The sequence below is a fragment of the Hemicordylus capensis genome, chromosome 6 (assembly GCF_027244095.1).
Source record: "Hemicordylus capensis ecotype Gifberg chromosome 6, rHemCap1.1.pri, whole genome shotgun sequence".
NCBI classification, from domain to species: Eukaryota; Metazoa; Chordata; class Lepidosauria; order Squamata; family Cordylidae; genus Hemicordylus; species Hemicordylus capensis.
Window position 1 is genome coordinate 167,346,191 of NC_069662.1, and position 24,933 is coordinate 167,371,123.

Sequence of the window (24,933 nt, forward strand, 5' to 3'; positions counted from 1 at the left end):
TGATACGTTTACAGGTTTTAAGAGCAGATCAGGTTGAAGTCGGATGAGGCAAGTCCCCAGGCTTGTCAGTTGTGACTGAAGTTCTTATCCTGGGGGGGTTCTCTTACAAGACCAGGCCATTCAAATCTCCTGCATCATTCCAGTAGTCACCAGGCGATCAGTGCCAATTCTGCTAACTGGGCAAAGAGGCACCTTTTAACGTGGTGATTCTCTTTATTGAGCAGGGGGAGAGCAACTGGTCCTCTCCACCCCCAGCACAGTATCTCCAGTGACTGTTGCTGGTGTCTGTCTTATGTTGCTTTTTAGATTGTGAGCCCTTCGGGGACAGGGAGCCATCTTATTTTTTATTATTCCTCTGTGTAAACCACCCTGAGCCATTTTTGGGAGGGCAGTGTAGAAATCGAATGAATGAATTCCTGTAGGGTTGGCCTCTCTCCAGCTGCTCCTGGCAAGACCCGGAGCTCTTGATGCTCCCTCTTAAGTCCAGCACCGTCTGCTGTTGCCTTGCTGTCTCTTTGACGGGTCCCGCATTGGCCACTCCCTGCGGCCAGGAAGAGGAGAAGTCTTGCTGAGCCGGATAAAACCTGCAGGCCTTGCTACTGTGCTTTGGCTTTTCCCTCCTGTGATCAAGAGTGGGGTGACTGCCTGTCCACCCCTGCCTCAGCCTGACCGCCAGGCTTATTAACAGCAAGGGAAATGTTGCTGAGCTGCAGCCAGCCAGACAGACAGACAGACACAAGAAGAGATGCTGCCTGACACTCCCCTTCCCTCCTGAAGCTGAGAGCGCCCTGAAAAGATCTTCAGTTACAGGAGCTTAGCGACCCGGGTTCCCTCTAGGGTGTGCACACACTCAGAAGTTTGTTTTTTTCAAATGTCCGTTCAGTTACTTTTAGATCCCGCTCAGGTTCAATCAGGATGAATGCATGTGCACATGCGCGCGCGCACACACACACACACACACACACACACACAGCCTTGATACTGCCGCCCAGATCAAAATTCATTCTGCACACAAATGAAAAAAATGAGAGAGAACATTGTTGGGGACCCTTTTTGATGCCTGCCCTCATTAAAAATGGGGTAGAACCATTATACTCCTTCCCCCGCCCCATACATTCCTTCGCATATGGGTCCAGTTAACCTCTAAATCATGGGGCAAAATCTAGGGGAAAGAGGGAGGGGATGGTGCAGCACCAGAAAACCAGGGTGTGTGCGGTGGGACAGGGGACAGGGAAGGGAAAGCCAAAGGTGCTGGATAAGTTGATGATGATTTTATTCTAGAAAGCCTGGTGCATTTCAAGCATCTGTTCTTCTTCAGAGGCAAATATATTCTTACTCTCTTACTGAAAATTATATCCTGTGCAGGAGAAGAATATATTTGCCTCTGAAGAAGAGCACACCCTCAAAACACGTCAGGCCTTATAGAATAAAGTTATCATCGACTTACCCAGCACCCTTGAGTTTCCCTTCTCCTCCCCACCCCCCGCCCCCACCTGCAACATCTAGGACTCAGTTTCTTGTGGAAAACTTTTGACTCCCTTGTGTGAGAGAGATGGCATGAACTGGGCGCATAGGTAAAAGGTAGAATGGAGCCGGGGGGGGGGGCACATGTCGCCGAGGGAGGGGCACCCACTGGTTGGCTGACAGCTGGCTCTTAACTCTCTCTCCTCCTGCCTCTCTGAAGGAGGTGGCCTACCCACTCTTTTTCTCCCATGGCCCACTACAGCCTTACCTGGCATGAGCAGGTGGCTAAAAGGGACAAAGCTTGTTGATGTATGAATAGATGAGGTGGTCGTAGTCGGGGTCTATGTGTTAAAAATGTGTCTCGGCCAGGGGATGTGCGCATGGAAGTGTCTGCATGTGTGTTTCCTCCCATCATGCCCTTACAGCTCTTCTGCACCAAAGACAGGGGTGCGGGAGCAGATGGTAGGATTGGCCCACCTTGGCTGCTTGTCCCAAGACCCACCCACCATGGCTTTGCTTCTGCTGGAGATGCTGGGGGATTGGATCTGGCACCTTTTGCATGTGAGGCGGGCACTTCCCTGAGTGACAGCAATGGAATTTCCCCCGTACATCTTAAGCGATGTGTAGGATGCTCCTTGTGGGAGACATCCCCAAAGCTATGCAGAGCCATCTGTATTTAGGGATTAATGCATCTTTCACAAAAGCCAGCGTCTCGACTCGGGCGGATTATCTCCGTATGCAGAACAAACACAGCCTCTTCACGCAAATATGTAAGGATCTCTTACTCACCTTCCCAAACAGTTTTGGGATTACGGACCTGGAGCCAAGGCTGAGAGGGAGTGATCAGTCCAAATCCACAAGACATGTCTGCGTAAAGGTAGCTGGGATTTGAATCTTGCCTTTGCCCTCCTGGGTCAATTTGGCCTCCTGCTCCTTCTGGGCTCTTGATGGCTAGCTTGCGGAGGCAAGAGCTTGATGGGTTTGGAGCTTGGAAGTAGAGCAAGAAGAATATTGATATTGGTGCTGAACCAAAATGGGGAGGGGTGCTGTTCACTAGCCCTTTGGCCTTGGAAGAAAGCACTTCCCTTTGAATTCTTGTACCCCTTTGCAGTAAGGCACGGAAGTGTTTTTCAAGATGGTCGTGCAAAGAAGTGATGGAGCGTGTGTCTCTGGCCCCGATTCTGTTGTGCATGGTTAACCAGCTGCAGAAAGATGGCAATGTTTCTAAATGCCTGCCTAGAGGCAGTGATGGGCTGGATGAGGGATAACAAACTGAGACTGAATCCAGATAAGACAGAGGCAAAGGTGCACCTAGGTAATTTTGGAGCCTGGACCTAAAGGCCTTTGGAGGCCCTCCCACCCCTGCAAGTTAAATATCATCCCTCCCACCCACACACACACCCCATGGAACACGCAGTATTTTTAACATGTGGCTTCTTGAGGACACAAACAGCAACTGAACTCACAAGAATGTAAGAATATAAAACAGGCACATTTATGCAAATAATGCATTAGAAACATTTCAACATGCAACTTAACATATTCCCATGCCACATATTTCTTCCCCCACTCCCGTATGTCTCTAAAGCATAGGCCAGCACAGCGATCACACCACCTGGGACAGACTAGAGGGGGCAGGGTGTGTGGAAGGCCTGGACTTCATCCCAAAAGTCCAGCAGTAAGAATGCCTCTGGACGGAGGTACTTACTGTGCAAGGTCGGAACTCGGGAGATGAGTTTGATCTACCTGTTCTGGATGGGGTCACAGTTCCCCAGAAGCAGTGGCCAGAAGTGCCTTCTATCAGCTTTGGCTGATACACCAGCTGCATCCATTTCTTGAGATAAATGACCTCAGAACAGTGGTACATTTGCTGGTGACTACTGCAGTGCACTTTATGTGGGACTGTCTATGTATGTAGTCCAGAAACTGCAGCTGGTCCAGAATGTGGCAGCCAGGTTGGCCTCTGGGTCATCTCGGAGAGACCATATTACTCCAGTATTGAAAGAACTACACTGGCTACTGATAAGTTTCCGGGCAAAATAAAAGGTTTTGGTTATGAACTATAAAGCCCTAAATAGCTTAGGCCTTGGGTAGCTAAGAGAGCATCTCTTTCGCCATGAGTCCCACCGCCCATTGAGATCATCTGGGAGGTCCGTCTGCAGTTGCCACCGGCTCATCTGGTGGCTACTTGGGGACGGGCCTTCTCCATTGCTGCCCCGAGGGTTTGATATGTGCTCCCTGCTGAAATAAGAGCCTCCCCATCTCAGACCACAGACGCATCTGTTTACCCAGGTGTTTAATTAAGTACTGTTTTATTACTTTATGACATCATTTTTAAATTTTAAGCTGTTGTAACATTTTAACTTTTTTCTGATGTAATTTGTATTGTTTTATTGTGAACCGCTCAGATTTTTGGGCAGTATACAAATACATTAATTAAGATTATTAACTAATGCGTGTCCACACATTCTGCCCTAGCTAGGAAGATGCAACTGCCCATGAGCAGAGTTAGATCCGTAGGCAATGAAACCGACAACATGGCAAGTGTTAGTCTGGTTGCCTTAACAACAGGCACTTGTTTTCTCCCACCTCCAATCAGAGTGTGGGCAGTCTGAAGAGGCAATTTGCCTTCAGTGATGTAATCGGATAGACAGATTTGTTGCATCGGGGCTTGACAAATCCCAGGCGCCAGGGAGCCATGGCACCCAGATATTTAACACTGGTGCCTAGACTAGGATATTCAGAGGTAGAGTGATTTAATAGGATCTTTATTTGTTCCAAGCAGCCCTGCTTCTGTTCTAAGTGTGTTACTTGTAAAGAGGACAAAGAGAAACCCATTACCCTCCCTCCCCACAATGTCCGTAATTACTTAGCAGTAATTTTGCTGAGTGTCCGATGACAGGCTCCTACATTTTGGGGCAGGCTCCTAAATCCAAAGGAAACGTGACCAGACCTGGGTTACATGGTGCCATGACATGTAAGAGGGGAGCTGGTCTTGTGGTAGCCAGCATGACTTGTCCCCTTAGCTGAGCAGGGTCTGCCCTGTTTGCATATGAATGGGAGACTTGATGCGGGAGCTCTGTAAGATATTCCCCTTAGGGGATGGAGCCACTCTGGGAAGAGCAGAAGGTTCCAAGTTCCCTCCCTGGCAGCATCTCCAGGATAGGGCTGAGAGAGACTCCTGTATGTAACCTTGGAGAAGCTGCTGCCAGTCTGTGTATTCTCAAACTTGGGTCCTCAGGTGTTATTGGACTTCAACTCCCATAATCCCCAACCAAAGGCCACTGAGGCTGGGGATTATGGGAGTTGAAGTCCAATAACACCTGAGGACCCAAGTTTGAGAATCCCTGGTGTAGACAATACTGAGCTAGATGGACCTGTGGTCTGACTTGGTATATGGCAGCTTCCTATGTCCCTATGACATCATCAGGTAGATGGATTGGATTGGTTTACACGGTGCCATGATGTAATCTCATTCATGACATGACCCTGATTGTGCCTCTCAACAAAATGTGAGTGACCGCGTGGTTGGGCTTTTTGTACCCTCAGAAGCTGGCTTTCAGACATGAAACTGTTTTGAATGCATACATGGTCTTGCACCAGTTTAATGCTCCTGAGGAACTGTTTGTGGGATGGGCGCCTTCATAAGACCAGCCCTGCTGAATCAAGCCCAAGGCCTCTCTAGCCCAGCATCCTGTTTCACAAAGTGGTTCACCAGATGCCTCTGAGAAACCCACAGGCAAGAGGTGAGGGCATGCCCCATCTCCTGCTGTTGCTCCCCTGCAACTGGGATTTAGAAGCATCTTGCCTATGAGGCTGGAGGTGGCCTATAGCCATCAGACTAGTAGCCATTGATTAGACCCTTCCTCCATTACTTTATCTAAGCCCCTTTTAAAGACAAAGCCATCCAAGCTAGTGGCCATCACCACATCCTGTGGCAGAGAATTCCATAGATTAATTATGCGCTGTGTAAAAAAATACTTCCTCTTGTCAGTCCTAAATTTCTCATCCTTCAGTTTCATGGGATGACCCCTGGTTCTAGTGTTGTGAGAGAGGGAGAAAGAAATTTCTCCCTGTCCACCCTCTCTAAAGTAAAGTGTGCCATCAAGTCGATTTCGACTCCTGGCACCCACAGAGCCCTGTGCTTTTCTTTGGTAGAATACAGGAGGGGTTGACCGTTGCCTCCTCCCACGCAGTGTGAGATGATGCCTTACTGCACCTTCCTGTATTGCTGCTGCCCGGTATAGGGGTTTCCTGTATTCTGGGAAACATATTCCATGCATAATTTTATACACTTTTATCAGATCTCCCCTTAGTCGCCTCTTTTCCAGACAAAAAAGTCCCAGATGCTGTAGCCTCTATAAGGAAGATGCTCCAGGCCCCTGATCATCTTGGTTGCTCTCTTCTGCATCTTTTCCAGTTCTACATTGTCCTCCTTAAGATATTGTGACCAGAACTGTACACAGTACTCCAGATATGGGAGATTCACCATCTCCTGTTTCTCATTGTCGCCTCGGGCACTTACAAACCACAACAGTCCTGTGGTCTGTCTAGGTTGTTGCATGCTTGCAAAGCTGAGTTCCGTTGCACACTTGTTCACCTCTTCGCCCTGTTCTGGTAAATCGGTTGCAGGAAAAGATCCAGCCAGAGAACTGGGGCCAGCCCACTCAACAGAGAGGTGAACAGTTGTCCATTGTGTTCCAGGCTAGTTGAACTGGTGGATACGTACACAACTGCAGTGACCCCTTTTTTGCATAAAAGGGAAGGCTAGGTTGTTGTTGTCTGTGCACAGAATCCACGGAGCTGAAAGAAAGTCATTGTGGAGTGCTGTCCTGAACTGAAGACGGAAGAGCAGTGATGTAGTTGCAAATTCAGATGTGCAGGCACTCTCTAAGGATGTGCATGGAACTGGTGACTGCTGGTTCGAAGGTGGGGTGGAGATAGCTTTTAAAGACTGGGGAGGGTTCTCTTTTTTTACACACACACACCCTGCCCCATTTCCTCCACTGGTGCTGTGGTTTAAAACGGTCCCGTGGGGTGGCAGAGTACCTCCTTGCTGCCCCAGTGCATGTCGGACCAGAAGTGCCTGGTGCTCATGCGCACAAGCACTGGGTACTTCCAGTCCGACACACACCAGAGCGGCAAGGAGGTACGCTGCCGCCCCGCAGGACCATTTTAAACCACAGCGCTGGTGCGGACAATGTGATGGGAGCGGGGAAAGAGCAGCCTCCTCGGTCCTTAAAGCTGTCCTCCCCCACCTTCGAACCGGCCTATCTGCCGGACTTCCGAACTGGTTCGGAGGTCTGTAAAAGGGCCTCCTAACCTGTTTGTGCACATCCCTAGCCTCTCCCTGACAGCCCCCCTGGCCGTGCCCACCCCAGCAGCCAGAGAAGCCGTGAAGAACTGGCTCACCTTCCCTGCACATCCCACCTCCCTCCACTACACCCCTGGAGAAGCAAAAAGTCCGTTTCCTTTGCAGGGTATGATTCACGGGGCTTTACTCATAGCAGTAGCAAGTGGCTCAGCTAGGAAGCGTGGCTTCTGTAAGTGTGAGTGCAGGGCACCCTTTTGATTCACGGAGACCTGGCCTATCGTCTCTCAAGCTGTGTAATAGAATCTGGAAACCTACATCTCCCACAGTTTTGATGTTTGGGGTTTCTCTCTCGTTTTCCACTCCTGATCTGACTGGGAGGGCGTCTTGATTGCTGCCGACCTTCTCCCCTGCTTCTCTTCATGATCATGATTTTAGAATTCCTTCCTGCCACTTTATTTCGGAGCCGGTTACAGCCCTTGGAAATCAAAACCCTAAAAATAAGCCTTCAATACAAGATTACCCACTTTCTCCCAGATCACACACTGAAATTTTCCTAAGCCCCACTAAGCTCAATTGCCTAAGGCCATTCTGTCAATATTGCAATAAAGCTGCCATTCTGGGTGATTTGATGTTACTAAAATCTGTTTTCCCTTGTGGCTGCTTACGTCTCCTCTTCACCTCTTCCTCTGACAAAGGTATGCCCTGGACAAAAAGAGCCTATCCCCACATTCGTAAACTCTGGCTTTTTACGAAGGAGTCTTGAAAAATGCATGTAACATGCATTATTATAACTTCTGATGCACCTCTGGCATGCAGAGTGCTTAGGACCTCTATTTTATTTTTCTTTTACTAACTTCTTGAGCACTCTGCATCTAGGAATAAAATACCTTGACCCCTCTTGTTATATAGGCAGTCGATATCCCCATTTCGTGGATGGGCATTGAGGCCACGAGTGTGAATTGTCTTAGTGCTGTTAATGCACGGCAGAGGAAGAGGCAATCAATAAAATTCAATTAATTTTGCCAGAGGAGGAGGCAATTAATGCATGCCAGAGGGAGGAATTTAATACTGGTATTCCATAAGCTTGACCAGCTGGATTGCAGTGAGTATCAGTGAACCTTTAGCATTTTTAAAAACAACAACAAATAAATCTATAAAATGCAGTTTGTGTGATCTCTAGACTTGAGAGGGGTTTGTGTGTACGCATGAACACTCTACCTGTCACAACAAGTTTTTGACATTCATCTTTTAGGTGTTCACCGTTTTTTAATTCCGAAGTGTGGGCTTCCGCTGTGCAACCCCTAATATTTGTAGAGAGGTCCGTTGTTTGAATAAATGTTTGGCTGTTTTTTAGGTGTAAGATGTAAAACAGATGTGTTCTTAGAATACTTGAGGCTTAAATTTAACTCCGGCTATGCACAGTTGCATGCTGCTAAATAAATAATAGTTTGTCCTAAAATATTGCTTTTGGAAGTCTGCACGACTTAATGTCCCTTCAGGTTTGCTGTGAAACTTCCACCCAGCAGCAATATTGTTTTAAAATTTTAAATTGTGTTTTAAATTTCTTGCTTTTAAATTTTTTGTTTTGTTTTGTTTTTAATTAATGTTTTACTTCTTAATCTTGTTGTAAACCGCCCAGAGACATAAGTTTTGGGTAGTGTAAAAATATGATAAATAAATACATAAAATAAATAAAATAAATCTCTGGCCCTTGTTTCCCTGGCTGATTCTCCCTGCCTGCTACACTGATGTCCTGCTCGCCCTCTTCTTTCCTAATGGTGTATGTGGGGGAGGTGGGCCAGCTGAACTACCCCCCATGTTGTTTAGTGGAGGTGTTGAAATTCCCTATAAGGCGCTCCTATGAGAGATGCAGAAGCGACGAGGACCGGGCGGGAGAGGCAGATGTGTGCACTCTTAGCGTGTGGTAGGCAGAGTTGCTTCAACGTATTGTCCACATCAGCCCTTTGCGAAAAGTTATTTCAGGGGTTCTCAGCCTTGAATCTCCAGAAACCTTTGGACGACAACTCCCAACAGCATCTGGGGACTCAGGGTGGAGAACCCCCGAGTTATTGTGGGAGTGCCCCCCTCTGCCCTTTTGGATAGAAATTGTGAAGCCCTCTTGTGTAATCCACCACTTTGGGGATTGGGTTGTCAGGGACATGCAGGAGAGCCTTTTCAGTGGTGGCGCCCATCATGTGCCGTGGGTGGGTGGGATTGTTTTAACCATAACCACCTTGGGATTGCTTTAATGAAAGGCGGTATATACATTTAACAATAGAAATTTAACAATAAATAAATGTGCCATGAATCTGCCAGGCTAGATTCATTGTGCTCCTCTTTTGGATGGTGTTCCCAGGTTGTGAAAAAAATCTTCTCTTGGTTTCCATGACCCTTTTCCTGGTTAACACCGTTTTGTTTTGGTTTGATATGTCCTCTTTCTGCATTCAGTAATCTTGTTGTTCGTTAACAACTGCTTTTAGGATCTCTTTGTATGGAGAGAATGGGTGGTAAACTCTGAAAATAACAGAAATGACCACAGCAGGTTCTCAAAGCAAGTGGATTTTAATATGCTTACTAACAGGGCATGGGCAGTGTGTGTGTTGGAGGGCGCGATGTTTGCGAGGGGAAGCTCCGATTCCGTCTCCTGTTGTGATCTTTCCCTGGGGATTTAAACACTCTCCATCGCCAGCTGCAGCTACTGAAGCAAACACTGTCAGCCACCAGCTCTCCGTGTTTACTGGTGTATTGCACGGAGAGCAGGTCTACCATATGGAGAAATGATGGGAGTGGAGACCCAGGGCCAGAACAGAAAGCACAGGTATGGGGTAGGGAAGAGAAGGAGAGCTGGTCCTCAAGTAGCAAGTGTGGATTGCTGCCTTTGCTAAGCAGGAAAGAAGGCAATGCCTTGATTCTCATTTGAATGATACCCTCACATGTGAGCATTGCAGGATATTCTCCTTCGGGGGGGGGGGCGCTCTGGGAAGAGCACTTGCCTGCGTGCATGCAGAAAGTTCCTAGTTCCCTCCCTGGCAGCGTCTCCAAGATAGGGCTGAGGGAGACTTCTGCCTGCAACCTTGGAGAAGCCGCTGCCAGTCTGGGTACACAATCCTGAGCGAGGTTGACCAAGGGTCTGACTCAGTAGAAGGCATGATCCTGTGCAAACCTGACTCCCAGCGCCCTAAGCTAACCCTAAAATGGCACCCCACCCTTTTTTCAAAGTCGGTGGCTTTCAAACATCCTTTCCTGAGAGATCCTTTCCCATACCTGGCTATCTGCCAAGGAACCCTCTACAATTCAGGGTTTCTTAACCTTGCCCCCCCAGATGTTGTTGGACTACAACTCCCATCATCCTCTGCCACAAAGGCCATGTCTGGGGAATGGGAGTTGTAGTCCAACAACATCTGGAGGGGCAAGGTTAAGAAACCCTGCTCTACATACTTCAGAGGCTTCTAGGAAATTTTTTTATTTATTGTGTATTTTTATTTTTCTGTACTGCCCCATCTATCAACTCTGGGCGGTTCACAACAGCAAAACAGACATAATCAACTAAAGACAACAAAATGGCAAGTATCTAAAACAGTTTAAAAAACATTTTGCATGAACTAAGGTGAGCAGTTGCTTCATGTAGAGTGCTTGACACAGGTCTGTTGGGCCTCAGTGTTGCCTGTGCAAATTAAAATTGCATCTTAAAAGGGTTGTGTATTGCTTATTTAAGAGGTCAGAAGGCCTCAGGATGAGACAGGCCATGTGAGTGAACTGGAGGAAATGCATGCTGCAGAGACCTATGTGAGTGGTTTGGCCTGTGTGGTGAACGCCAGAGCCTGAAGAGCCTTGACTCAGCTGGACTAGAAACCAGACAGTCACTCAGATAAGTTGTGGTTGTGCTTATTCACCAGTCTAAGTTCTCACTGTGTTTGTGTTTTCCCCAGTGTGGTGTCAGCAATACATAGATGAGTTATCAGAGGAGGTCTGCCGCTGTTCTTGCATATCCAGTATTTGGAGGCTGGAGTGTGTCACCTGCCAAACTTGCACATTCCTTCAGTAACACAGGAAGCTGCCTTCTACTGAGCCAGACCATTGGTCCATCTTCTTCTCCAGGGTTGCAGGCAGGAGTCTCTCCTGGAATCTGGAAATGCTGCCAGGGAGGGAACTTGGAACCTTCTGCATGCAGCTCCCATCCCCTGAGAGGAATATTGGACAGTGCTCACACATAGTCTCCCATTCAAATGCAAACCAGGGCAGACCCTGCTTAGCACAGGGGACAGGTCATGCTTACTACCACAAGACTAGCCCTCCTCCTTCAGTTCACTCAGGGTTACTTCTAACCCCAAGTCGAATGGCAGGAAATGTGCGGGACCTACTTCTGTGCAGAGGTGCACCTAAGTAATTTTGGAGCCTGGACCTAAAGGCCTTTGGAGGGCCCCCCCTTCCCTGCGAATTAAGCATCATCATGCTCGGCCAGGTGACCACACTGCCCGGAACAGGCTAAAGACAATTTGGAGGCCCCCAGGGACTGTGCAGGCCCTGGACTTTGGCCCCCAAGTCCCGGGGTAAGAGCACCTCTGCTTCTATGACTACCTTAAAAGGACCCAAGATAAACATGGTGACAATCTGTGTCACCATCCGTGGCCCCCTGGGCTTCCAGGCCTTTGGACCCCACGGTTTACAGTTCATTTTCTCTATACCCCCTGAGTGTGTATCTGCACACTGACGAAGTGGACTGCATCCCCCAGAGAGAACCAATTGCTTGGTCTTTTAGATGCCCCAGGACTTGATTTGTTCCTTTAGTTTCTCAGGGAGGCTCAGCTGAGGATGAGTGATTGCCTTTTTGCAGGAAATGCGTTCTCTGGCACTTGAAGGGAAATGAGGTTGCCCCCAGGGCAGTGTGAAGCTTGGGAGGCCACTGCTGAATAGCTGGACCTCCAGATCGGTTTGAATTGGCAAGGTCCAGATCGATTCAGGGGCCTTTTTTCTTGCTCTTTTCAATGTGGCAAAGATTGTAACTCGTTGAAACAGATGAGAGGAAAGGAGGCGATCTTCTTCATATGGAAAATGCAGAGGGGGAGAAAGAGTCCCTTGAAATTGACATCTGATGACTTTGCTCTGCCTCTCTGTTTCGTCCAATCACAGTGCTTTAGGGGAGGGATGTACAAATATATATATATATACCAAGCCCGGTTTGCTCAGCCAAAGTGATTTCCGAGAGTTGCCGTATCTGTGAATAATGCACTTGGAAGTGGCTACCAATTCCCTGCTATTCTCACCCCACTGCTTAATAACAAAAATGAATTACAAATCTGTTCTCCAGAACTTTATTTTTGATGAAATCTCTGCGCCTGTGTATCTGAAACTTTGAAGGCTTCATGCCTACTTGAGACTACCACCTCTGATGGTTTCATCCCTTGCTCCAAAGAAATGAAGTTTGTAGCCCGATTCATAAATTATGCTGTATGAGTGTTCATTTGTACATGTGTTTGTGTGAAATGACTGGACCTGGGTTCATTTTAAAAGTGAACCTGGATACAGGCCCTTCAAATGCATGCTACAGATAGAAAGTGTGCTTCTCTACCTGTGTTCAGCATAACTTGTGAATGACAGTTCCTGTGTACACTGTATACTTGTACAAGTGCTGAGCGTAATGTGTGAATGGGCATAATATTTGTGCATTTAATCATTCTCCCATTTATATCCTATGAACAAATATGTGGTGGAATTGAATATTCGGATGAATATCCTATGAATAAGTATTTGGATGGATCGAATCACCAGATCCAAATGGGAGAATCCGAAGCACCGAATCAAGTGGTACATGCTACAGGTGCTGACTTGGAATACTTGCTTATTTACAGGCCCAGCTGCCAGGCCTGTGATCCTGAAGTGATCAAAATGCGTCTCACTTGCATTTCAGATTTGGCTTGGTACTGAGCATTGTGCAGGGAGGAAAAACTCTTGACGTGGAGGGGCTGACTTTAAGATGCCCTTGGAAATAGCCACTTGCCTCTTCTTACCAGTTTAGAGAGGGGGTGGAGGAGAAAAGTAGATTGAACACAGTTTTAAAACCTTTTTAAAATGGTGATTCTGGAAATGTAATTCACATTTAGGCTCATTTTATTATATGTGGTGGACCTGTGATAAAGCTCAATTGTTTTGGAAACAAATTCATATGAACAAATTCTAGAGGTTAAGATTCCCTTTCTTCCAGAAATTTTCCTTTTAATTATGACAAAATCTTACATCCCTGCTAAATTTAAATGAGTTATTTTTGTATATGATTACAGCAGCTAGGATCATGTATGCTTCTAATTGGTGTGTTTCAGATATTCCCTCTTTAAATGAATGGTTCCTGAAAGTGTGGGATGATGCTTCAATTTTGAAAGTCTCAGTTTATGTGCATGGTATATCTACTGAGTCATTCATGTCTGTTTTGGAACCTTTTATAAATTACAATATCCGTAAGGGTCAAACCTTGTTCCCATTTTCTGGATGTGGTTTATAGTGTTTTTGAAATGTTTATGAGTCTGACATTTCTTTTTCTTGTTATTTTGTTCTTGATGTCTTTTTGAATCTTTACTAATATAATTAAGTAGAAAAAAAGATGTCTCATGATGATGATATTGCTTTATACTATTTCTATGGCGATTTGCTTTTCTTTTTCAGCTTTGTTGTTAATAAATAAAAATAAAAATTTAAAAAAATGAAATTAAAAGGGTGATTCTCTTTATTGATCAGGGGGAGAGCAACTGGCCCTATCCATCCCCAGCACACCATCCCTCCAGTGGCTGTTGCTGGTCTCTCTTGTCTTTCTTTTTTAGATTGTGAGACCTTTGGGGACAAGGAGCCTATTTATTTATTTATATCTGTGTGAACCACATTGGGAACTTTGGTTGAAATGCAGTGTATTAATATCTGTATATTGCTTGAGGAAAAGAGATTGCTTTGATCAGAAGAATTTACGAAGCGATCATCATTCGGGCAGTTGGCAAGTCTAGAAATCTCTGCTGGCCAAGAAAGAGAGGGAACTCTGGGGTGTTCTTGACTCATGGTCTTTTCAAAGGACTTTTGTTCAGTTTTGTATCCTGCTTTTCTTCTATGATAAAACTCAGGGCAACTACTACTACAGATATTTATATACTGCTCTTCGACCAAAGTTCTTAAAGCAGTTTACACAGAAAAATAAATGCTTAAATACGATGGCTCCCTGTGCACAAAGGGCTCACAATCTAAAAAGAAACATCAGGCAGATACCAGCAACAGCCACTGGAGGGATGCTGTGCTGGGGTTGGATAGGGCCAGTTGCTCTCCCCCTGCTAAATACAAGAGAATCACCACTTTAAAGGTGTCTCTTTGCTCAGTTAAACCGTAAAACGTACTTGGAGTTCCCAAATGGTCACCCATCCAGGCACTGACCAGGCCTAGACTTGCTTAGCTTCTGAGGGCAGACAATGCAGCCCGCTTGATGAACATGCACCAGGATGACATAGTTACATAGTGTTGCTGGCATGGGAAAGAGCAGGCCCTCTGGAGCCATTTATCCTCCCCGCACGGTCCACAGCAATCAACCCTTCCTTTCATAACTAGGAAGGACGGGCTTGTTAGCTTTTTCAGTAGGTTTGCAAAGGACTTCGTGGTTGCTTTTGGAAAGCCCTGGACTTTGCAGGAAGTAGCTATCTGTTATTGTAACCTCTCTGTGGATTCACCTGAGGGTTCTCAACCTTGGGTCCCCAGTTGTTCTTGGACTACAACTCCCATCATCCCCAGCCACAGTTTTATGGGATGATGGGAGTTGTAGTCCAACAGCTGGGGGACCACAGGCTGGCCACTGCTGCACTTCAGAGATAGGACTCTGGGTGTGTTTCCATGGCCTGTCCAAGGATGCGTTTGTAGCAGCCATCTTTTACTGGAGCACAGAAAGCACAACCTCTCTTGCAGGCTGTTTGTCATCCACAGCACAGTATATCTCTGAGAGAATTTCCTCTGAGCATATGCAGAGTGCTCTTAACCGAAATTTGTGAACCTAGGAAAGTGCCTTGTACAGAGACAGATACTCGGTCCATCTAGACCAGTTTGTCTACAGCTGGCCTGTGACTTTCCAAGTCTTTGCAGGGGTTCCCCCCCCCCGCCCATTGCTTGTTACCTTTTTCCTGGAGTTGCCAGGAGCTGAACCTGGGAACTTTCGCACTCAGAGCATGTGCTCAAACACTGAGCTATGGTCCCTGTGCTAAAGCTGGTTCTCCGAAGTTCAACAAAAGGGGATTTAGGCAAGGGAATTAACTTCCTCGCTTACTTGCTGGAACTGGAAAGGGGACTGAAGCAGGCCTGGTCGAAGAGCAGGTGTAGATCAGAGGGGTGTGCGTACACAATTATGGATGCTGGTGCCAACAGAACCATATGGCACTTGTTGACTTTCAGTGTCTCGATTGTCCTTGTACCCTGACTTGCAAATGCAGAAAACCAGTGAGTGTTGTGTCTAAAACCAGAAGTTTCCCCAGCATTTGCTTCAACAGCCACCCGGGATTTGCATCTTTGCTGTAAAATCCAGGGGTGGCTAAAATGTGATGCTCTGCACACCTTTGTCTGGTAGCTGTGGGTGATGGGTCTCAGGCTTTTTGCCCACACTGCTGTTTCTGTTGTGTCGTTAACAGATGCAAACAGCACAAAAGACCTGCATCATCGGTATGTAGAATGTTGATTTTAAGCTTCTTTCACTCTTCAGAAAACCCTCCTTGTGCGTTAATTTCTCAAAAGCAAGGATCTGCAATTTTGGTACGGAAAAGAAACCCTTAATTTCTGCCCCCGGGATAAAGTCATTGCATCTGGCAAGCTTTCAGTGTGTGCGTGTGTGTTGCAAAACTTTTTATGTTTGAAGAACATAATGTAGGCTTTGTAGAGGAGCTGGAGAAAAGGATTTGGGTGTAATCAGGAAATGGGAAGTGATATTGATTTTGTTTGTGGCTGCAGGGAAATGCATACAGGCCTCACTTGCTAAGGCTTTAGGAGAAAGTTCCAATATGGCTTTGGCCGCCACCCTGTGATAACATGAGGACTAGAGCTTTTTTTAAAAAGTGACCACAAAGATCCATTGTGTGAGATATCTATTAGTTTTGGTAAGAAAGTGGGATTCTTCACTTCATGCAGTAGACATACATTGTTCCTAGGGCTATGGTATTCTGTTTCATAGTCATACTACAAAGTTGTGGAATTTGTGTGTAAAATTTAGCATCCTAGAAACTTGATTTTTTTTTTTAAAAAAAAATGCAAGTCTGTAGTCTTGAGAGGGTCACAAAGCTCAATGCTTTACATGTAAAAGGTTCCAGGTTCAGTCCTTGGCTTCCCCCACCCACCCACGACTCTGGAAAGCCACTGCCAGTCAGGGTGAGATGGGCTCATGGCCTGACTCTGTGCATGGCAGCTCCACGTCTTAGGCCGGGGCTCCAAACCTCTGGTCTCCAGATATTGTTGGACTACATTTCCCAAGGGCTTTCGGCCGTCGTCATGGCTGGGAATGATGGCCCAACAATATTAGGGAATCCAAGGTTGGGAACCTCTGTGTTAGGCCTTCAAGCACCCAAGGTAGGCGTTGAAGTATGCAAACCATCTCTGAGCTGGCAGAGGCAAATTAGTGGGGATTAGGGAGTCTGATTTCGGTGCTCTCAATAACCTTTTGCCAGCACGTATGGGTGGAAATGTCTGGATAAATTATGCAGACCAAGGAAACTTGCATAGCTTTGCTCAATGTTTGAAGGTGCAGAATTCAGTCTGAATTTTTATTTTATTTTTAATCCCAAGTATGGGGTGATCACCTTGATCATTTCCAAATGAAAAGGGTGAGCCTTTGAATCTGTCTGCCAGTCAGAATCTCTGACGCGGTGGGTGGGGTTGCATGAATGTTTTCACACACCTGAGGGTTAAATCATGGCACTCATAAACAGGTTCTGAGGCTAAAACCCACCCACAAGTGTGTCCTCACAGCTGAGTCGGAGGAGCCCTGGAGGCATGAGACATTCCAGCTTGTAACTGTGGACTGTTCACACAAGAGCTTGGTTTTCGTCTGCTGTCTTTAGACCAATGAGTTCATCACTGCTGAATGAAGTTTAGAAAGCCATGTTGAAAATGCAATCATCCTTCTTCATATGGTGGAAATGACCAGGAAGAGTGCTGGTTTTGTGGTAGCAAGCATGAATTGTCCCCTTTGCTAAGCAGGGTCTACCCTGGTTTGCAATTGGATGGGAGACTACGTGTGTGAGCGCTGTAAGATATTCCCCTCGGGATGGAGCCGCTCTGGGAAAAGCACCTGCATGTAGAAAGTTCCATGTTCCTTCCCTGGCTGCATCTCCAAGATAGGGCTGAGAGAGATTCCTGCCTGCAACCCTGGAGAAGCTGCTGCCAGTCTGTGTAGACAATACTGACCTAGATGGACCAAGGGTCTGACTCGGTAGAAGGCAGCTTTCTATGTTCCTGTGCCTGGATATGCAGCAATGTTGGGAACAAATGCTGCAGGGAATTAAGCAAATGACAATTTATGAATTTCCTTTTCCTCCTTTAGGTCTCTCATTAGGCCTATGAGACAGGACTCTAATTCTTTAATTTCTGCTTGCTGAATTTTGCTGAAATTGTGATTTTGCAAAGAATGGTGCCGGATAAAAACATTGACTTCTAAAATATATGTTGTAAGATGTCAAAACTTCCTGAATTTATTTGACTGAATTGGACTTGTTTCTCCCTAGTAAATGCACTTGTTGACTTCTGGGCAAAACATGACTTTGCTAAGTGTGTGGTTCAGTTCCGTAATACTGCTTTAAGCTGCTTTCCCTCTGCATTGTGATGAAAACCATTTATATTGCTTTCTTTGGGCCAGACTAGAGACTTGAGAATCATCCTGTGATTGGAATTCTTAATGTGTGTTTGCTTTTTCGTTCTCATCTTTCTGAAAAAGCAACTCCAGGGCAGGGTGGGTGCCCATTTCAAATGGGGGCTGCAGGACAGAAAGAGCATAGGGGTATAACCCCCCCCCTTCTGCCCTGATCTCCCCACTTAAATCTCCCCAAAGCTGCTATTGTCGGGGGACCTCCAGGCACAAACCGGGATTGTTCGTAACCACATCTGCACAGGGTTTGGATTTGTGTCCTATCTGGGTGACATTGGCACAGTCCGGAAACATCCCTGTATCATCATTTCAAATATATCCCGCAAGGAAGGAAGCAACACATTTGAGTCCAGGAATGTATTCATCTATTTCCTGCCTTTTAGGCTCAGTTCCTCAGAAGGCAGCTCACAACAGAAAATGGAAAATGCATGCACCCAGGTGTTTGTCTGTACTCTAAAGTCATGAGATAAGAACATAACATAAGAGCAGCCCTGCTGGATCAGGCCCAAGGAAGCCCATCTAGTCCAGCATCCTGTTTCGCACCATGGCCCACCAGATGCATGCTTAACTTCCAGTCCTGGAAACCAAGACTTAGCTAGGACGCTGCCTTCTAGAGTCAAAACATTGACTCATCCAGCTCAGAGTGGTCTGTGCTAGGGCTGCACAACTTTGGCCCTCCTGTCGATGTTGGACTACAACTCCCATCCTCCCTGACTGTTGGTTACTGTGGTTGCCAGGGAGTGAACCCGGGGCACTCTGCATGCAAAGCAAATGCTCTGCCATGGGGCCCTGCCGCCCTTGTCCTAACGATTTTTGCAAAAGTCATTTCAAGATGGGGCTGATCATTTACAAGAGCTAGGAAACAGAAAGACCTCCTTGGTCAGTAGGGCCATCCTGTGTTGCGATGGGTGCTTTTGACTTGGGTGCTAGTCTTGGGTGCCTGCTCCAAAGGAGAAGCATGGCCGGGGTGGGGGGGGGGAGACGCGTGCATATTTTGTCATGGCGAATGGCTTTAGTTTTGCTTGAGTGTCTCTGCAAAAGTACATTCCCAGCGCATGAGTGAGTGGGTGAGTCAGAGGGAAAATATAGCTCGTTTCTCACCCCCACCTCGACTTGTCAGTTTGATCAATTTGAACTTTACCACCCCAGAATTAGAGAGGCGGAGGAGAGGTAATAGATCAGCCGCTGACTGGCAAACAGCAGGCAGGAGGGGGGAAAGATTTCAGCTGAATGTGTTCCTTTGCGCTGAGAGGATTGCCCTTGCTGGTAGGGCAGGGAGGTTGTGGGTTTGATATGAGCCGGAAAATCTGCTCCGACAACAAACGAGTTGAGGCAGGCAAGAGGGCGGTGGAAACGGACCCTCTGACTGTTCCCGTTCCGGCGTCCAGCTTATGCTGGTGTTGCCGAGAGTCGCCAGCTGTTCAGAAGCTTCCTGGCCCAGGTGCTCCTCCACCGGCTGGCTGCTGGGCACCGGCTTGCCAAGCCAGTCAATCACATTGCATTCCATTTTTCTTTGCTGCTTCTGCATTGGCTAGAAAATCGGACTTTAAAAAAGAAAGAAGGGTACTCCTGGAGGGGGCCGCAGCAGCAGCATATGCTCAGGAGTGCAGGATGCTCCCTCCGGTTTCTCTGATACTTCCCGTTAGCAGGGCGAGGCACTCCGGACATGCTCAGAGGTGCTGAGTCCTTAGGCCTATTTAAAACCAAGCCTGTTCGCAGAGGCAGGATTCTTTGCAAGGAGAACCTTGCCCTTCTGTCTTCAGATTGATTACATTCTCTCCCCGCTGTCATGGGGATTCCTGGTTGCCCCCATGCAGGCTCTGACCAAACTTACACCTGCCTGGCTTCAGCCCAGTTGCAAATCTTATGCCTCAGGCTGTGCTGGAGTCCCTGCCGCCACCTCACCTGCGTTCTAGATAACATTCTACTGGCCTAGCCCAGTTGGGAAAGGGCTGACGAGCTCTGCTTGCCGGGGGAGGGGGGTTGCTTGCCCTTGGGGGTGTATTTTATGGGAGCCAGGCTGAATTTTATCTGGAATGCACCTGCTCCAACACCACCCTCGGTTGTCCAAAGGCCTCTGGTTTCCTCAAAAGACTCTGCCCTTATGCCTGTAACTGATTTACAGAACACCTCTGTGAGGCCTCCTCCCTTCCTGCAGATTCCTCCTGGGGGGGCAGGGGGATTCCCACTTTTTCTGCGAAGCTGTTGGCTCAGACCCTTGACAATCCACCCTCTTGTTACTTATTTTATTTCATTCTATTTGTACACCGCCCCAAACTTCCCTCTCTGGGTACTTGCTCAAAAATGAAACCTCATATGTATAACTGAAGTACACAACAATTGTTGCTCCATTTTCACTGTGGCAAATATTGGATTGCATGCTCCTTGGGGCAGGGACTTGCCCTCTTGTACTCTGTAAAGCGCCCGGAATGCTGGCACCGTATTGATAGTAGTAATGGCTCATGAGGGTAGGGGTGGAGGACTGTGTGAACTGGGTCTTGCCAACTGGTTTAGTCTGCTTTGTTGACACTCTGAAGAGTGCTTCCTAGCAGAATGCATGTTGTGCAAGTTGCAGGGAAACGCCGGTCACAAAGAAGATGCTTTGAAAATTCTTGCACTGGAGCATGTTGCTAGTTGTAGATGGGGTTTGCACTTCTGTTCTAGCTTTGCTACTACATGATGAATCCCTTGCAGTGCAGTGGCTGTGCCCCATAAGGCTCAGACCAGAGTAGACCCCTCTTCCCGGGCAAATCACTGTCAGTTTCATTTCCAGTATTTATATCCCACTTGCTTTGAACACATGATCAAGGCAGCTGACTGTCAAACAATAAATAAGCAATAAAGTCTTAAACAAATGATCTAAATTCTCCAAGCCATGGAGTGGACCAAGGAGCTATGCTCTGTTGGAGAGCCCCAGCCCTGGTCCAGTTTCAGGCTTTTTCTCAGGTCTCCACCCAAAGAGTAGAGCTTGCTTTGTGCTTAAATTTGCCTGCTGACATGTTTGTTTCAGGAAATGTTGCCTGGAGCCAACAGGTTTTATCTCTGTGTCATCTAGAAATAACCCGGGAGACCTTGCAGGAGGTGAGCATCTGGTCTCATGCAAGTCCAACTCTGGGAACTAGGCTGTAATCTTTGCCGTTGCTGCAAGAAATCGTTGCAGTAGAAATCCCGGATGGACCCTTTGGCTTAAAATATTGTCCTTCTCAAATCCAGAGTGGCCTTTCGGTATACATGATGCAAATTAAACATGCATCCGTTGCCCTTGCATTGAACCTATATGCCTCAGCTTTTCTGTTCTGAATGTTTTAAGGCTATTGGCAATAAGATGAATTGATTATGGAGAAAGAATACCGAGATTAGAGTTGCAGTGGGGTGTGATTACTTGTTTGTGGTGGGGTGGGTGGGATGTCCTCTTGGTATGCTCATGATGAAGTTCCTCTCTTCCTGGCCAGAGTTCCCAGCACTGAAAGTTCTAGGGCTGGATGTTGGTGAGTCCTAGTGAAGAGCAAGCCCTGGATAGGTGGCAAGGCCTCCCAGCAGGCTCCTTGAGGTCTGGAAGCTTGGATTTTGGAGCAAATGAGATTCTCAGACAAATACTACATCTCTAATGTGAGGGAGGTGGGGCTAAAAAAAGTCAGGGGGTTGTGTGTGATTGTGTGTGGGTGGGAATAAAAATTCTGCACCTGTAGAAATTCTGCATAATTACAGGCAGAGAGGTTGAGGACTGGGAAGTGCTAATCCAGGTTCTGTGCCGGTGGAATTAAAGACCGATTTAGCCTTAGAGGCAAAACCTTGCTTTAAAAAAAATTAGGATCCCAAGAACCTCAATGTTGTGCCCAGTTCTAAATTGCACACTGCATTGGCACAGTCCTGGTCGACTTGCTTCATTTTGTAATGACTAGACTGATACTGGGGCATCTGTCCAAGCCTCTGTCTCATACAGATGGAGCCCCTTCTAAATTCAGTGCACAAAGTTTGCATTTAATCACGTTTGGTGTACTGGAACAGCTAGTCAGACCTCCTTTTTCAAAATGTGTCTCGTTTCTCTTGCTCCCAGAGTGGCCCCAGCTTGCATATCCGTCAAAACAGGAGCATTGTGGCTTGCAAGAAGGTCCCTTTCCTGCTTGCCTGGCCTGCATCGTGTAATTCATTTTCCCCTAGGAACTGTGAGTGGCAATTGATGGCTGCATCTTCTTAAGAAACCCACAAGCTGCCTTATCTGACACGCCTGCTCAAACCAGGAATGAGACTCACAGCACATATTTTCCAGCTTGCCCGACTCAGTCCAAAATCAAGACTTCCTGTCCAGCAGAATTTGCATCTTACCCTCCCGCCCTTCACATTGTTATCTCTCTGTAAGGTTCTGTACTAAAACTGGCTTGGAGACAACTATATCTGCCTCTCTTAATACCAGAATCCTTGGGCATTCAGTGAAGCTGGCGGTGGCAGGTTTGCATCTGACCACTGGCTGTAGCATGACATGGTGTTGGCCTCGAGCTTTCTTTGTACGTGGGGTCTCCCTTACTCTGCGGTCTACCTCTCCCTTTCAATCCCGGATAAATTCACTCTGCCCAATTGGCAGTTTGGAAAGGGTACTACTACAGAGAGGCCCAAGAGCTTATTATCTATATCTCTATATATCTATAACTAATTATCCTAAATGTACCCGTTGCTAATCCCATGCGTGGCAGCTCTCGCGAGAGCAGCTGCCTGGGGGATAGGGATGGGGAGACCATGGTGGCGGCAGCCCGTCGGCCAGAGGAGGTGGTGGCGGTGCTCTGGCCCAGCTGGCGGGAACAGGAGGCGGTGGCAGGCTAGCCCAGCCTGGCCCGGCCAGTGGGAGGAGGTGGCTACCGGGAGGTGGTGGCGGGCCAGCTTTCCGGCCAGCCTGCAAGCCAGAAAGTGCAGGGTGGGGTTGGGGGGCGGGAGAGGAAATGGGCTGGCTGGCTGGCCCGCCAGAAAGCATGGGGGCGGTGGGGGGGGGGCGTAGCGGCCGGTCGGCCAGAAAGCCAGGCATGGGCAGGGGGGACGGTGGCAGGGGGTGGGCCTGCCGGAAGTGCAGATGCTCTGAGCCCGGCCCAGCTAGTTTATTATTATTTATTCAACATATTTCTATACCACCCAAAACTTACATCTCTGGGCAGTTTACAACAAAGCTTCATATGGGTTCCAGACTTGCCCCCACAAGTGTATCTTTTCTTTGTGAAACCTTCTGCTTAGGTACCCTGTATAAATCGTGCATGTGTGTGCACTTGTATACACCAATTTAAACATTAGTTATCAGCCACCTAATGGCGCAGCGGGGAAGCAGCCTGCCTAGAGAGCAGGAGGCTGTTGGTTTGAATCCCGGCTGGTGTGTTTCCCAGAATATGGGGAACTCCTATATCGGGCAGCAGCGATAGAGGAAGGTGCTGAAGGGCATAATCTCATACCGCACGGGAGGAGGCCATGGCAAACTACTCCTGTACTCTACCAAGAAAACCACAGGGCTCTGTGGGCGCCAGGAGTCGACACTGACATATTGACACTGGCACAACCTTTCCTTTCCAATGAGACATTTATTCGCGAGACAGATAGTACTACTCATGAGTCATTTGACCTGAATGTAAGCTAGTGAGAGCCAGCGTGGTGTAGTGGTTAGAGTGCTGGACTAGGACCGGGGAGACCCGAGTTCAAATCCCCATTTAGCCATGAGACTTGCTGGGTGACTCTGGGCCAGTCACTTCTCTCTCAGCCTAACCTACTTCACAGGGTTGTTGTGAAAGAGAAACTCAAGTATGTAGTACACCGCTCTGGGCTCCTTGGAGGAAGAGTGGGATATACATGTAATAATAATAATAATAATAATAATAATAATAATAATAATAATAGAAATAATAATAAATAATAACAACCAACAGAGAGTGATTCCAGGGAAAGTAGAAGGGGACATAGGAAACTGCCATATACTGAGTCAGACCATTGGTCTATCTAGCTCAGTATTGTCTTCACAGACTGGCAGCGGCTTGAGCATCTCCTGCAAGTCTTAACAGGAGGACCCCCGGGGGATTGTGTACCCCTGGTTAGGAGCCACTGGCTGAGAGCACTCAATATGCAATTACTACTTGGGGGATCTATTACTTCTCAGCGCTTTTCTCTGGAGGGCTGAGGAGAGACCGCGCGCTCGTGGGTCCCAGTGTCTGCTCTGGGGACTCCTGATACAGCCACCGTGCTGAAGTGAAGCCGGCTGCACAGGAGACGGCCTGGAACTCCCATGTATACCGCCTTGAGCTCCAGCGTGGAAGAAAGTTGGGACAAAAAGGTAATACAAGCCCATAAGAACCTCTTCCTTGGAGGCAGGAGGAGAAGCCTCCTGGGCCCCCAACACCACCGCCGATCTGTCTGAGGAGCATTCCCCCCCTTGACACACATGCTTCCCTCCGAAAACTCCTCCTTGGGAGCCGCTGTGCCAGACTGGTAGTCTCTGACCCTCCTGCACACGGGGAGCTGGCAGAGAAACCTTGCTAAGCACCACCGTTCACGGCGACGGTCTGTGGAGCCACACAGAGAGCTGTCGGCGCGTCCAAGGAGAGCAAAGTTTAGTTGGCATGCACTTGTGTGAGGTGGGGAAAAGCTGGGCCTGTGTAAGGAGAAGCAGGCCTGCTGAGCACGTTGTAAGTCTTTTTCTCCACGCTCCCCCTCATCACTTCTGTGCATGAATGCAGGGCTCTCAAACTGGGGTTCATAGAAGTTGTTGGACTACAACTCCCATCATCCCCAGCCACAGTGGCCGAAAGCCGTTGTGGCCGGAGTGATGGGAGTTGCAGAGCTGATGCAATTCTGAGTTCTTTTTGGAGACATGGTGGAAGGATATAAACGTAAGGAAATATCAAGCGCAGTGAAATGCCTGTGGCCACCTCTGTAGTGTGTGTGTGCGTGGGGGGGGGAGCATGTATCAAGGACCCTGGGGGAAGTTGCCATCTCTTATTCTGACAAGGTTCCTCTGCCTTTAACAGAGGCCTTCCTGGTGGGAAAGGCCAGCAGACAGTGGTAGGAGAGGCTGCACCTGTTGAATGGTCAGCCTGTCTTGCTACTGCTCATCTTCAGCTTCCTTCCAGGATTCAGATACGATCCTGGCAGGATCAGGTACAAATGAGCATCTCCTAGGCTTTGGTTTCCGTGGCAACCTGAACGGCTGCTGTAGAGAAAAGGCGAGGGCGCTGTTCCTGGCGGCGGCGTGGCGCATCTGGTGGCGCTGGCTGGGCAACTCTGGCCGCCTTCATCCTAGAGTCAATATTGAACAAGCACAGCT

General features: G+C 47.7%; 1 protein-coding gene across 2 annotated transcripts in view; it reads left to right on the forward strand.

The window, feature by feature from the left end:
* NBEAL2 (neurobeachin like 2) overlaps positions 1-24,933 on the forward strand; it is a 168,751-nt gene that overhangs the window by 13,633 nt on the left and 130,185 nt on the right. The window contains exon 1 of one of the 2 annotated variants that reach the window (XM_053260942.1): positions 23,752-23,943. The exons of the other annotated variant lie outside the window; for it this stretch is intronic. Coding sequence (XP_053116917.1) covers positions 23,896-23,943 — 48 coding nt within the window. The 5' untranslated portion in view covers positions 23,752-23,895. Of the gene's footprint in view, positions 1-23,751; positions 23,944-24,933 lie in introns of those variants that run through there. 2 annotated transcript variants of the gene reach the window in all.